The sequence below is a fragment of the Cryptomeria japonica genome, chromosome 11 (genome assembly GCF_030272615.1).
Source record: "Cryptomeria japonica chromosome 11, Sugi_1.0, whole genome shotgun sequence".
NCBI classification, from domain to species: Eukaryota; Viridiplantae; Streptophyta; class Pinopsida; order Cupressales; family Cupressaceae; genus Cryptomeria; species Cryptomeria japonica.
This window is the reverse complement of record NC_081415.1, coordinates 545,067,586-545,082,611: the sequence shown is the minus strand read 5'-3', so window position 1 is coordinate 545,082,611 and position 15,026 is coordinate 545,067,586. Positions and strand designations below refer to the sequence as shown.

Sequence of the window (15,026 nt, the reverse complement as noted above, 5' to 3'; positions counted from 1 at the left end):
CAACCTTTAACACTTGCCACCCTTTAAAAGAGTGTTGAAAATATTAGCTAAGTTCGGATTATGTAAATCACATATGCATGTATTATTTCAATGTAACTATTATTGGGCTAGACCCAAATGTGGCGTGGGAAAGGCAATTCAATATGTAATAGGGCTGGGCCCAAAATGTAACGTGCTAAGGCATTGGGCTGGACCAAATGTCCAACGTGGTAAATATTAATATAACAATAAATTAATATTGTTGCAAGCCAACCTAAGGAGATCCACCACCAAAAGAAGGGTATATACATAACAACTTCAAGATGAAGTTAAAATACAATTTCATTACATTGCATAATAGCGATCTGCTCTTCCTATCTCTGCTCCTCTATGTTAAGCGATCTATTCTGCTATCCTTAGCGAATCTGCTGGTCAGCACTTTGGCGAACCCCAAGGACTTATCAAGTGAAGTTGTCAAGATTCTGATTCAGCCTGTTGAAGTCACCTTCTACTGTTTCACTCCTTTGGTCATCTACTGCTGATTAGGGCTGCATCATCTATCATCATGGCAACTTGCTGTTAGAACAGCAATCAGAGATAAGTCTGTTATATTGTAATTGCCTACCATTGATATAATACATCTTGTAGTTTAAGGCTGGGTTTTTCACCTCCAAGAGGGAGGTTTTCCCAGGGTATTGGTGTCTTGTGTCTTGTGTTTTACTACTGTTACTGTTTATTCACAGTCTGATTATGGTTAATTAATTTGTTTAACATCTTAGCACTTAAACTTAACAAAGAGTACAATCCTTCATAATCTCTGCCTTTTCAAAGAATCACTTCCTTATTTTCTTCCATTCCTTTCTTCTTCCTTAGTTCTCTCTTGATTCACATGCCCCATTCTTTCTTCCTTCCTCAATGTCCACTTTCAAATGAATTCTTCTCCCTTTCATACCTCATGTTTGATAGAGTCACAACTCTTCATTTCATGCCTTTTGACTATTCAGAAACTTATTAAATTTATATTATATTATATTATATTTTTATGTTTTTATAATTTTATTTTTTTATTATTATTGATTATGAAATCCCATTTCGAAAAGGGGACATTACAAAAAAATCCAAGACAGGGCAAGGAAATGGGATAAGGAGGTTGTGGTCAGTGGTGTGTTTTGATCAAATGTGAGTTACAACACATTCTGTATCCAACTTTTCATTGTCACGAGATATGGAGATTCTTAAAGCTAGATGTACAAGTGCATTGTTAATGTTTACCCAGAATAAGGCCACCGATAAGGAGGTTGTGGTCAGTGATGTGTTTTGATCAAATGTGAGTTACAACACATCTTGTATCCAACTTTTCATTGTCATAAGATATGCAGATTCTTAAAGCTAGATGTACAAGTGCATTGTTAACATGTTTACCCAGAATAAGGCCACCATTCATGACAGAGATCTCACCCTAGAGACCTACCACAAGCATATTCAGCAGAAGTCAGAAAAGTTAAACACACCTTGACACATGACAACATATGCAGTGAATAAAAGATGACATACAAAAATGCCCAATAAAGTTGTTCCCACTGATAACAATGAGGCAAAGAAGAGCCTCGTTAAGGCCTCCAAGAAAATTAACACTTTAAATGAAACATCAAAGGATAGAACATAGTAAATAATGCTCTCAATGGTTATCAGAGATTAACATATACAGAGAAGACCAGCGAGGCACACAAAAGGTCAAATAGTGGTGGTGACTATAAGTGCCTTGAAGATTGTTGCCTCCACTTGCCATTGCCTTCTAGCAAATTTCTAGTTCCTATGCTGCTAAGAGCTGATCAACATATAGCTTCAGCCATTTTGTTAAGATGAACAAACCTACAACTTGAAGAGCACGGAAGCTTTTTTTATACACAATGCCTTGCATGTCATTGCTCAGAAGACATTTCCGTACAGGTATAGCCCATCAACATAATGGAATGTACAGCCCAAAAAGCCAATACAAATCGATGAGGATCAAGATGTGCAGCCAATTTTAAGTCCAAAAGTTCTAGTAATCAGTAGTTTCCAACTTTCCAACATTTCTGTTAAATAATATCTCTACTTTCTAAGCTGGTTACTCCATGTTCCTACTATCTATGTGTCATTCATAATGCAACATTTCCTTTTATGGCATATGTCTATGATTATCACTATCAGTTTATCAGATAGATTCCGAAATCAACTGATTTTCTTACTCTTTAAAATTTCAGCTTCTTTTGGTTTGTTTATGTTATGGTAAAGTATTTTCAATGATCTGTAAAACGAAGGTTGTTGTGGTCCTCATCCAAAAAAATACCAGAATTGGTTGGCCAATCATAAGATAAAAAAACAATTACTCCACCACAAAACCAAAACCTCCAGATCCGAAAACTACTATGTGTATTATAATAACTTTGGTTGCACTTTTGCTATAATATGCCCCATGTAGAAGCCAAAACTGGGCAAAATAACTGAGAAATCACCAAAAAAAAACCTCCTACTCCCCAAAAAGAAACAGGGCTAGTTCGCATTACAGTCAATTACATACAAAAACGGGCATTACGCACACCATCAACACCCAATCAAGCAGAAATACATCACCCCAAAAACTTGATACCAGCACTACCCTCACAGCAATCTACAAAACTTCCAGCTTGAGTCAATATTGAAAATATAATTATATAGTAACCAAGGAAACATGGTCCAACCATTGTGTTGGCTGAAGCCACATTCCAATTCTTAAAAAAGGTTTTCCATCCAAATTGCATTCCTGATCCAAGCAAGGACACTTTACTACTGCCAGGGGAAAACGTTTACTATTCACCAAAATTGTTTTAAAATAGTTACAATATTTATCCGTTGATAGCATTTTCCCTGTCTTTTCAAAATCTCCGTTTACTTCGTATTCCCTGCACTAGGCCTTGTGTTTGTTATGATACAGTGATACAATCTCACCAAAAATGCCTTTGGCACTCCCACTGTTATACCCTGGTAGCAGAGTATGCCGAAAGCATTGTTTTCTTTTCATCTTCAATAGGCATAAATATACACTTACAGCCTAATTAATCTTTAACCTATTCCCCAATCAACCGAAAGCCCTATCATGCCAGTACTGTATTTGGTAGCTGTTTCTGATTCCCACAACAATAATCCACCTTTCTGAGACCTAATGACCAGTCTATGTATAGACCCAAGTACGCAGAACCAACTTTAAGTATGCAAGAGCAAGACTTTTGGGCTTCTACTATTGGAAGAAAAAGAGTAATTCCTAGGTCAATTGAATTCCCTGCCCTTTGGCAACTGATTTGATCACTAGAAAAATTCTCCACAATCTAGGTTTAAGCATGGTTGCCCCAGTAAGCTTAAGATAAGGTTCAAAACTTCAAAAACGAACCTCTTCTCGAATTAAAATCAATCGTGGCGTCAACCTATCCTACATAACAATATATTCCAATCTAAAGACAAAAATTTCTTATTCTAAAAATGGAAAACCAAAAGAAAACTTAAAAAGCAACTAAAAGAAATCTATTAAATACGAAGTAGAAAGGGAATGAATAAAACCCTCACCATGCATACACGCAAGAATTTTTCCTAGATCAGTTGTGGGTGTCACCAATACACGGACATTCTTCCCAGCCAAAGTCATTACGCCCACTGTGTTCTCAGGATTTGACTGCAAAAGTGAACCAACATATGACGGATCAAACTTTTATTTCTCTAAATCAATTTACAACAGAGCCCAGATGATGGACCTTAAAAATGAACAGATGGGGTGATAAAAATAATCAAACCTGGGTTTTCGCCCCACATATAAGATTGACTGTATCTGCCTGCGCCTGAAATCTATTGGGATTGTAATCCCCATTTCTCATCCACTCCGAATTGTCGATGCATATCATAGTAGCCTAACAGCACGCACATGAAATGTGTTTTACTAAATAGATTTGAATTAAACTACCTAGGGCAAGGATTGGATAGTTTTTATTGAATTGAAATTTTGGGAATGATAGATACCTCGAGCACCATGGTGGAGGATGAATTCAAGTAGCAATGAAGATGAACTGAATAGAAAATCTCTGAGAAATCTGCTCTGGCCTCAACGAACGTCTCCGAGCTTTTCTTTTTCGACAACCCCTCTGTTTAAAGCTTTTAATCTATACTTTACCTTGCACACAAAGTAAACCTATTTCTACTTATAGGTAGAGTGTTCTTCGCCTCTTGAAAAAGCAAAACAAAAGGATTGCACTTGTACCTTTTTAAGAGTTGCTATGGTTTTGTTGTTGGGTGTAATTGTTATATACTAGCGGTTGCACACTTTATTTTCGTGCAACGGGAAGCCGATAGGCGATCAAGTATGCAAGGTTAAGGGCATGGGTAGTGATTTGGTAACATACAATAAAGAGCTTTTGAACTTTACGAAAATAAAATATACAATAACAATTAGCATTAACAAAACATTTTTCAAAAATGAATATAAATATCAATTGTCAATTGCAATTATTTTATATTTATTGACAAAATAACATTGATAAAAAAATGTACAACACTAAAAAGTATCATCCACAATTAGATGGTTTCTGAATAGGTGTGCACTACAGTTGCACAATTCAAAGTTAGATTTGTTAGTCTTCAAAATTCATATGTTGTTGAAAATGGATGAACAGTGTGATCTGCAAAGAGATTTGTTAAAGTGACATAATATCATTTAACAACCCAAAAGCGAAATGTTCACAAGTGAATTTATATAGAGCATTCATTATTATGCAGATCTTTATAGGCAGTGTGATATCAGAACTTCCAATATTTGAAAAGAGTAATTAGTCGTCAAGATTTAGTAGCATATGGTTGAACATTTAAGCAAAACATATCTAAAGAGTCTTATATTTTGGCATATATATAAGAAATCATAAATAAATATCATATTTCTAAATAGTATGCATATTAATCAACAGTGAGCACTCATAAACAAGATTTGACCAACAAAAATGAAGAATTGTGCTTCAACAACAATGGTTTTTAATGAGATCTTCAAACTACAGTTCCAGCATCAATGGGATTTTGTATGTACATATTTCATAAAGGTTGAGATTTAGTGACTTACTGTCACCAATCCTTCTGCTATATCTCAAAAGCTAATTCATTGTTGAGAAGATAGCAGTCAAATTTCAAGTATGTACATCTTCCTTGATTAATATATTTAAATTATATTATGATGTTAAACTTTAATATAGTTTAATAAATTTTACATTTTAAATTAAAATCATGTTTAATATTTTATATTTAACTCTACTTTATAAATTAAAATTAAATATATATTTAATATTAAAATAAATGACAATAAAATGACAACCAAAATGTTAATAATTTAAATTTAAAAATAATATTCAATATTTCAACATAAATATTAAATATAAAGATATATTGAAAAATAAAAAATATAATATGAATATTGTACATTTATATAAAAATATATTAAAAATAAAAAAATAATAATTTTTTTTATTAAACTATTTTAAAAAAAAATTATTAAGTAAAATATAAATAAAATATATAAAATTTAAGATATATTAAAAAAATTTAAAATTATAATATAAATAGAATACATTAAATAATAAAAATAAGTATAAATAAAATACAGTTAAAAAATCTATATTTAAAAAATAATATAGAAAAAATATATTAAAATTTTTAAAATATATAATTAAAAATTTATTAAATGCGGCGAGAGAGAGAAGTGGGGTGTGGGCCCAAACCGGACTGCATACTTTCAGAAGCGCAGTACAATAGCCAGTGCCATTTAAACAGTTTTGAACAGTTTTACTTTTACCAGTGTGAGACATGATGTTTCGGCTGGCATTCTTAATTCTTAATAAATTTCGGGAGTTTGCAAAAACAAATTTCGAGAACCATGCATCAACAATTTGCCTTTCCTTTTCGACGCCACCGGAAAACGTGAAAACGATCCCTAGGAAATAGCAATAACCGACATACTGACACTTTTCCGGTTTTAAAAACCCCATACAAAGAGCCTATCAGCTCAATAAAAAAAAAAAAAAATTAAGATATTTTTTCAAGATGTTATAATTAAATTAGTATAAATATTTTAAATATAGATATATTTTTCAAAAATATCAATTTAATGTAATTAATTAAAAAAATTGGTATAATTATTATTAATTTATTTTTATTTTTTTGATGAATTTGATTTAAGGAGGTCATATTCACTTTAAACCTACAATTTAAGGTCAATATTTATCAAAATTGATTTTCTTGATTTTAATAATCTAATATTTGTATACAAATAGTGTTATGTTTGTAGAAAAATATATATTTGTTGTATTTATATTATGTTTTATTTTAATTATTATTTTAAAAAATAATTTAATTTAAATAATATTACTTAAATCAGATATCTTATATATAAATGAAATGACGAAAATGGTTGTCTCTAATCTAGAAATGCAAACTAGGAACCATTTCCACTTTATGATGTCATTTCATTAAGAAACAATCAATTAGGCTCGGCTTCAATCCTCTAGAAGAGCTAAGCACTTTAATAAATTGTTCATCTTTTTTATTTGATATGATTGGATATGATTATAATGAGAAATATGCAAAATAGACAATAATCAGACAGATAAGAATTGTGAATCAAAATGTAAACTCATATCTATAAATGAGATACAAAGAGGAACCTGTGACTAAAATGTGAACCTAAAAATACTGGACTATGGAGCTAGGTACCTTGGTCCTACAAGTATCATAGTCGGCTAAGGCTTTGGATCTCGAATCAGGATGTTTTGTAGATCACTCTCTCCAAAATTCAACTGAAAAGCATGGACTATGCAACTAACTAGACTAGTCTTAGGGTTTTCACTTGTTCAAAATCTAGGATTGTGTGTCTCAATCTACTCTACACAATTATGTCACTTTCAAAAATCAGATCTATAAAATGTAAACACAAGGAGAGAAATGTTGGGTTGTATAGGGGTTTGTGTAAATCAAACCCCAAGTAAGTGTTTCCACTTCTACAACAACAATGATGATTGAAAGAGAGTTTACCCTAGTAGGGAAGAGGTTGAAAGCCTTATGGAAATGATTGGATTGACAAATGATGCCTCTATATGAAACTCCTTGCCTTGAAGCCTCACACAAAGCTTGATGCTACTTGATAGGTGTTAATGCATGCCTTCATTCGTGGAGGAACACATAACTTGATTATGATTGCTAAACTTGAATGATTGAATGCTTTGTTGGCAATTGACACTAATCCGATGGATTTTAGTGCATAGATAATGGATCAGAGTTGTCATTGATGGCAACTCTCCTTGGAAATCCTATCTGGTAGTTGTGGATTTTTGTAGTTGGTGGAGAAAATGATCCAGTAATCTATCTCTGGTATCTCAAAATAGTAGAGCATTTTTGGTTCGAAAGCATTGTGATGATTGCGGTGGTGAGATTCGTGCATGGAATGATAGGGTTGACTTTTAGAAGTCATTTTGACATCATTTGATGGATCCGCATATGTTTTGGTGATCCGGTCTAAGCCGACACCCGGTTACATGTTACATTGCATATTGTGCAAGCCGACTTGATGAATGTTTTATTTTGTGGTTGCAGATATATAAGAGCGGTGTAGAAGGTCTTTTGGATGATGATATGAGCGAGTTGTGATCGAGAAACCATTTTTGGTGCAGTTTCACATGCGCATTCTTGATCTGGTAGCTGACTAAGAAGTAGGACAGAGCAGAGTTGCAGAGGTGTAATAGTTAGAATTTATGCACTTAATCAAAACTCATCCAGGCATAGTTTGATGCTATTTTGGAGTTCAAACATTGTAGTCAGTAATTGATTTGTAAGTCAATGAGACTTACGTATTGTAATTGAACCTTTGGTTCTAGGCAGTGTGCCTGAATGTGAGTGCATTCCCCTTATGTAATATTTATATACTCTTGATCACAGTATATGAATATTGTGGGTTCCGATCCCACCATGGTTTTTCCCTTTCTGGGTTTCCACGTTAAAATCCTGGTGTTATGATTTTGTGGTTGATTATCTTGTGTTTCTGCATTTTACTTTCCTACATTTGTTTATGGTTATCTAAGAACAAGTTTGAAAGCTTATTTGTCGGTAGAACATCGAATCACCCCCCCCCCCCCACTCTCAGTGTTCCTTGATTCCAACATGCTTAACTTCATATTTCTCCTTAATTGCCTCGAAGATACTTGATTGAATGTCAAATTGGAGTGATAGGAATTGTAGACTTGAAAAAATAGATGTTCAAATGAGGGATGGAGTTGTATTTATACACAACTTAACACCTTTTTTAGTTGAAATTTTGAAGAAGGCTGACATTGAGAACCACTTTCCTACTCCTAAAATTCTTGATCATTATGATTTCAATTTGAGCCCAAATTGACTAGACCATGGTGCTAGGTGTCATAGTCGAGGAGGTCTATGTCACTAGGTGTCATAGTCTTGGCTATTTGAGCTAAAATCATGGTCAGTTAGGATAGGATAGCGTTGGGCTTCTAGAAATGGCCATGGACTTAGCATAATCAAACATGAAATAGAAGAATGAGACACAACCATCAAAGTGAGCCCGAAATGGGTGTGAAATTGTAGAGGGATACAATTTATGACACAATACTAAATTTAATTGTTAATCATAATTTAATGTGTAAATGATTATCCAATTTAAGTTAAAATGTTTGTGTGAATACATTTAGATTATTAGAATTCACTTCTTGTAGCTAATTTTTTATATAATTATAGATTAAAAAAAACAAAAATTAGAGATGGAAAACTATTTATTTATTAAGGATTTTGACATACATGAAATAATTTTACAAATTAATACATTAGATTTAAAATATTTTCTCTATTTATATCTTTTTATGTGCCTTGGGAGGAATCTTTGATGACATGTAGAATTTAGTATTGTGTATGACCACTATCAATCCATTGTCTTTTAAGTGTTAGGAATTTGGTAGGAGTTTTTGCCTTGAAAATCTTGTTATTCCAAAGCATTGAAATAGAATGACAAATATATAATTGTCCTTATTTATAAGGAAATAGTGTAAACAATGAGATTTTTTCTTTGAGTAATTTAATAAAGAAATTAATTTAAATTCCTACGAGAAGGATAAATCTTTTGTAGTAATGATTTTCAAGTATTCATATACACATCACAAGCATTGTAATTGGTTGGATATTTTTAATTTTTTTATTTATTTTTTAAAAATATATTCACATTTTAATTAACTTTTGAAAAAAAAAAAATGTTACTTTAACAATGTAAGTATTGTTATTTTATTACCTCCTCTCCCCCTCCCCTCTCTCTCTCTCTCGCCTCTATTTTTCTCTATAATATGTCATGTAAAAAGAAAAGAAAAATCAATTTAACAAAGAAATTTAATAGGATATCAACATGCTAACAAAAGCAATGATGATTAGAAGATTCAAAGGACTAAACATAGAATCTTGGGCAAAGAGAATCTAGAACATGAATTTGTACTAAAATCCCTTCTAGAAGGATTCTTTGAAATCATATTCTTGAATAAAGAAGATGGGGAATCCAATCCATCAAATGAAGTATGCAAAATGGGATAAAACCTACTTACCTACAAAAATGGGTTTCAAATTTCAACCCTAATAGTTTTTCTCCCTTTGAATAACCATGTTGAATCACACTATATAGCCTTCCATTAGAATTCTAGTTGGAAGCGTTGTGCTTTGTGATGTGTGTGATACCTGCAGCTGCAACACAAAAACACTCAATAGATCATTACAAGCATGGTTAGCAAATTAAAAGAAAAAGAAAGATAAAACCATGACAAAGCGACCTATCGCCTCCTAAGAGATACGAGTATGGATTTGCTCTCAAATCTGGATAAGCAATCCCAGTGACTTGACTACACCTAGACGGAGGATTTAAAATGATAATGATGTGCAAAGATGAGATTGATTGTGCTAGATTGATCCAAGAGACTAATTAAGCTAATGATATGCATGATTAATCTATGATGATGATGCAATTAAGCTAGAAAAGAGATTGATTAAGCTACATGATTCAACAATTATGCTAGAAAATTATCAAATTAAACCAGATCTAAGATGCAATTGCCTATAATAACAATGTTCAAATGATATGCTAGAATGGATATTCTTATAGTAACAATGCATAAGATGAAAATGAGATTGGATCCTTTTTGCTCCAAAATGGGGGATATTTATAGGATTTCCAAGGCCAAGGGTGAGGTGGCAGGAATCAACGGTCAAGATTGAATCTAAAGATATCAAGGGTGAAATTGGAGGAGGTTGAAGAAGAGGTTGGAGGAAGAGACACTTGTCGTCTCTGTGGTGACAAGTGTCAAGGAGCTTTGCTCATAAAAGGGCAAGTGTCCAAGAGAGGAGACATGTGACCAAAGTGCCATGTGTCTCAAGAAAAAAATATCCACACCATAGGAGGTTAGAATGTACAAGATAAGATAGGGTTAGTTAAACCCAAGGTTAGGTGGAATGGGTTAGGTTAGAGGGATGATTAGGTTAGGTGGATAGAAGTTAGGAGGCATGTGGGTAATTTGAATTTGAAAAATCAAATAATAGGAAAAGACTAATTAATTCTCAACAACTCATAAATTGATTTATTTTAATTAATTAGGGGATTAGAAGAATTGACTGAAGTGGGGGACGATTAATTAATTTGAATTAATTAATCAAAGGGGACTATGGAAATGAACCTATTAAATAAATCCTTAGATTTATTAACAAGTAGATGAAAGGGAGAATTTAATCAAATTCCCTAATGAATTCAAATAAATTAGGAAGGGGGATTAATTAAATAATTGCTTATTTAATCAATTATCTTCAGACCATTTTTAGGTGTATACAGGAAGTATGTTTGACCAAAATCAAGAGAACCCTAGGAACTCTCATGAATCTAGATTTAGGAATACTGGAAGAAAACCCATACATTTATGCAAGAATGTAGATAGTAGCTATGAAATAAATCTTGGACAAAATAGTGTTATCATCAACATCTAAAAATTGGCATCAAGATGTGAAGATAGAAGAAAATAAATAATTTTTCATAAAGTGTAAAGGCAAGAACTATAATGTAGAAGAGTGCATTAGAGGCCCAATTCAAAAAACAAAAGAGTGGATTCTAGAAAAGGTTGATATACAAAAGTTCAAGGAATTCTAAAGAAATATGGAAAAAACAAAGGTAAAATCAAAATCCACAACTCATCAACTTATTAACAAAAAATAAAAAAGAAAACAAACTTTTCCCCCTCATATATTTTCTCTAAACCTGGTGAAAATATCGTTGGATCAAGGAAAAAATATTGAGATAACACAAGAAGATCTGAACTTCTACATTGAGGAATCTGTAGATGAAGATGGGGCTACTTGAGACAAGGATGATTAATCAATCAATTCCAAAAATCTTCAAACCAAATTTAAAAGTAGTGAGAAAATGGGGAAGGAGAACAAATAAATAAATAAGGGCAAAGAGAGCTATTTCAAGTGTACAAACTCGTATCAAAAGATTCTTGCTAAACGCTACAAAAAACAATACCTCCCTTGGGAGCAATGAAAATTACCATGTGGAATGTTAGGAGCTTAAACACCCATGATAAAATATGCTTATTCAAGCATGATTTATAAATAATCAATGCTAGCATAATAATCCAAAAACTAAAATTTTATTAGATAAAAGAAAAAAGCTAATGAACCAATGTAGAAGATAGGATGGCAATTTTTTTCAAGCAATTGGTGCAATGAGCAACTTTGTAATAGCTTGTAGAGCTCAATGATTTCCAATAGAAGAGATACAAGAAGGCAACAATTGGATGGCACTAGAAGTAACTTGCACATCTTCAAACATGTCTTTCATGTTAATCAACATATATGAACCCATCAAAATCATAGACAAAATCAAGCTATGAAATCTTGTCTCTTGTTTACTAATGTTCCTACTCCTAATCTTTTAATACTAGATGGAGAATTCAATACAAGATTATCCTCCACGGAAAAATGAGGTCTAGCCAAAATAAGTAAGCATCAAAGGGATTTCCAAGAAATTTCAACAACAATGGACTAATTAATATCCATCCTAAAAATGAAAAAATTACCAAGATAAATCACAAAAATACTTTGCCACTATGACTTGGAGTTTGGACAAGTTTCTAATCTCCCCAAATTTGTTCAAATCTCTTATATTGATTGACTTCACGATTCTTCTTGTATACAATAGGAAAATCAACATGCTAATCAGACTAAATAGGCAACCACTAAACCTTAAATCTAATAACAAAGTCCAATCATAACACAATGAAGGAATACTTAAGAGAAATCAACAAAAGGAAATAGTCATGAAACAATCAAACTCATGTTTATGCTCAAGCACTTGGCCTCCATTATCCTTCTTTTCCTTATGTTGGATGATGGCTCTCAAAGTTACACTCATAAAAAAACTATAGCATAAATGCACAAGAATATGAAGATAGTGGTTCATGATAATGGAGATTAATCTTGAATTTACAGATTTTAGAGATTTGATTTGACAATCGAGATTGATTTGAGAACAAATATGATCAATGGCTAAAAATGATTGAGATATAATAGATGAAGACAATTACCCAATGTAATTGAATCCGATCGAGGAAATGACTCATTTGACTGATTGGTTAAGAGATTTGATTGAAAATGAAATTGAATTGATTTATTTAAAAATTGAATTGATTGATCAATCAAAAAAAGGTGATTTCAGAAAGAGAGGACTAACTAGTTAGTTATAAAAGTTGATTGAAGACTAACTAAAAGTCAGTGGCAGTTACGAATTTCCACATGTGATCCAGGAAATTAAAATGAAATGTCATTTGAAGGAAATTTGGGTTTTGAAAACATGAAATTGAGATTGAAATGAGAGGGAAATGAAGTTAATTTGAATTTTGAGGAAAATGAAACTTATGCAAAACAAAGGCTAAATGAAATTAAACAAATTTAGGAATTTATTTAATTTGAGAAGACATCATTAGATAATTAAATAATTTGAAGAAACTATTTAAATATAGGAATATATAAATTAAACTTAATTAAACAATAAACATTTTTTTAATTTATTGTTTGAAAAAGGGTAAAAAATTGTTGAATCAGAAAAGACAGAACAAATCAAAGGGTCAAAAATCCCCAAAAGGCAAAATAATCCAAACCTGCAACACCAAGGAAACCTTTGAAAGGTCCCTGCTAATTCATCAAATCCTTCCTGATAATCTCTTCAAACTCTTTGGCACACTCTGGGGGCAGTTGACCCCACTCTCTAATATCCCAACCATCTAGTCGATCAAAAGCCCACTTATTTAAACAATCTATTGCCATATTCCATTCACAAGGGATATAGTAGAAGGAAACCGAATCAAAAGACTCACAAACTAAGGATTTGTCTACCCACTAAGGCCATATGCCACTCCAAATCCTCAAAATTTTGCATACTTAGCTTATCCACCACAACTTGAGAATCAGACACAAATAATCTTTCTCCATCCAAGAGCACGTCCTCTTTATAAATCCAAGAGAACAACAAGGGCCTCCATAAGGTTATTAGTTTGTTGCCCCTTGTACACTGAAAAGAGGAAAATCACATTTCCCCCACTATCTCTACCACCTCCTCCAATTCCCACTTGCCCAAGATTTCCTCTGGAAGACCCATCAATGTTGATCTTAAGAACTCTCAGATGTAGAAGGGACCACTTACCAACCCGTTGAGCCTTCTTTTTACCATGGTGACTCCTAACCTATCTTCTCCAAGATGAAACTCCAATATCTTGCCCATAAATATCCAAGTTAGAAACAATATGCGAATCATCAAGATCAACATCAACTGTAAGATCACACTTAGCTAGTAAAGTTTCCTAAACCATGTGAATAATTAGCAACCATACTTGTTGCACCAGTAGATTCTTATCCTAAAAAATCTTGTGATTTCTCTCTAACCATAATTGCCAAATAATAAAACATGGTTCGATATCCCAAGCACCATGAAGGAAGGGAGTTTTAGCCGGGGGTCTGCCAAGACTATTCCAGAATTCCACAAAAGAAGTGGCATGAACACAAGTAATGTGCCTCCAAGATTCCCACTAGAGATGTTAGATCTTCTTAGAAAAATAACATTAGAAGAAAAGATGGGAGGTACTCTCCTCATTGTTATGGCAAATAACACAAATTGAAGGCCCACGAAACCCCCTCTTTTGAAGATTCTCCCAAGTGAGACATCTATTTTTCACATTTAACCACACAAAAAAGTTGCACTTGGGCCAAGACAGTTTATTCCAAACCTTCTTCCACCACTGAAAATTAATCTTTCCAAAGGTCAACCTGTCCAATTCCATATATCTTGAAGCCATGGAAAATTTACCTTTCAAGTTGGAACCCTGAGCAAGAATATCCTCTCCTTTAAGGTAGTTACACGATCTTCCTACCAATATCCTAGCAAGATCCTCCCTATCCTTAACTAATCCTCCATGAGGCCACTCATGTGGCTCTTTCTATCTGGCCACCTCACCCTATCCCAAATTAAAAGTAACCTTAAAGTCCTCAACTCTATTTCACCTAGCTTCTAGAAAGTTATCACAAAGAGGTTGCAAATGTGGGTATTGAGAGAGAATAGAAGGGAATCCATCCCAAGAATCCTTCTAGAACAGAGTTTCAACACCCTTTTTGCAAATCCCAAAAAGTCCTTGCTTAATTAATTGAGCTCCCTGCTTAAGAGTATTCCAAATCATGGAGCCATTCCCTACTAGATTGTACCATGGAACATCCTTCCATTCACTCCCCCGAGGTACATAGCATAAATAATTTTAGCCCAAACCTTATCCTAGTTGATGCATCATCTCCAAAAAAGCTTAGCAGCTAGGACTCGACCATTCATAATTGCAAGACGTAATCCCAGACCACCATCCTGCATTGGCCTAGAAACAAAGTCTCACTTGACTAGATTCCATTATGAGGAGAGCAAGTTACCTATCCAT

The 15,026-nt window shown here is 33.1% G+C and overlaps 1 protein-coding gene across 1 annotated transcript in view; it reads right to left on the bottom strand.

The window, feature by feature from the left end:
* LOC131051505 (26S proteasome non-ATPase regulatory subunit 4 homolog) overlaps positions 1-4,245 on the bottom strand; it is a 39,407-nt gene extending 35,162 nt beyond the window's left edge. The window contains exons 1-3 of the mRNA XM_057986065.2: positions 4,009-4,245; positions 3,786-3,899; positions 3,562-3,667 (exon numbers count right to left, since the gene is read on the bottom strand). Of these exons, the coding sequence (XP_057842048.1) occupies positions 3,562-3,667; positions 3,786-3,899; positions 4,009-4,020 (232 nt within the window). The 5' untranslated portion in view covers positions 4,021-4,245. The remainder of the gene's footprint in view (positions 1-3,561; positions 3,668-3,785; positions 3,900-4,008) is intronic.
* Positions 4,246-15,026: the final 10,781 nt, after the last annotated feature.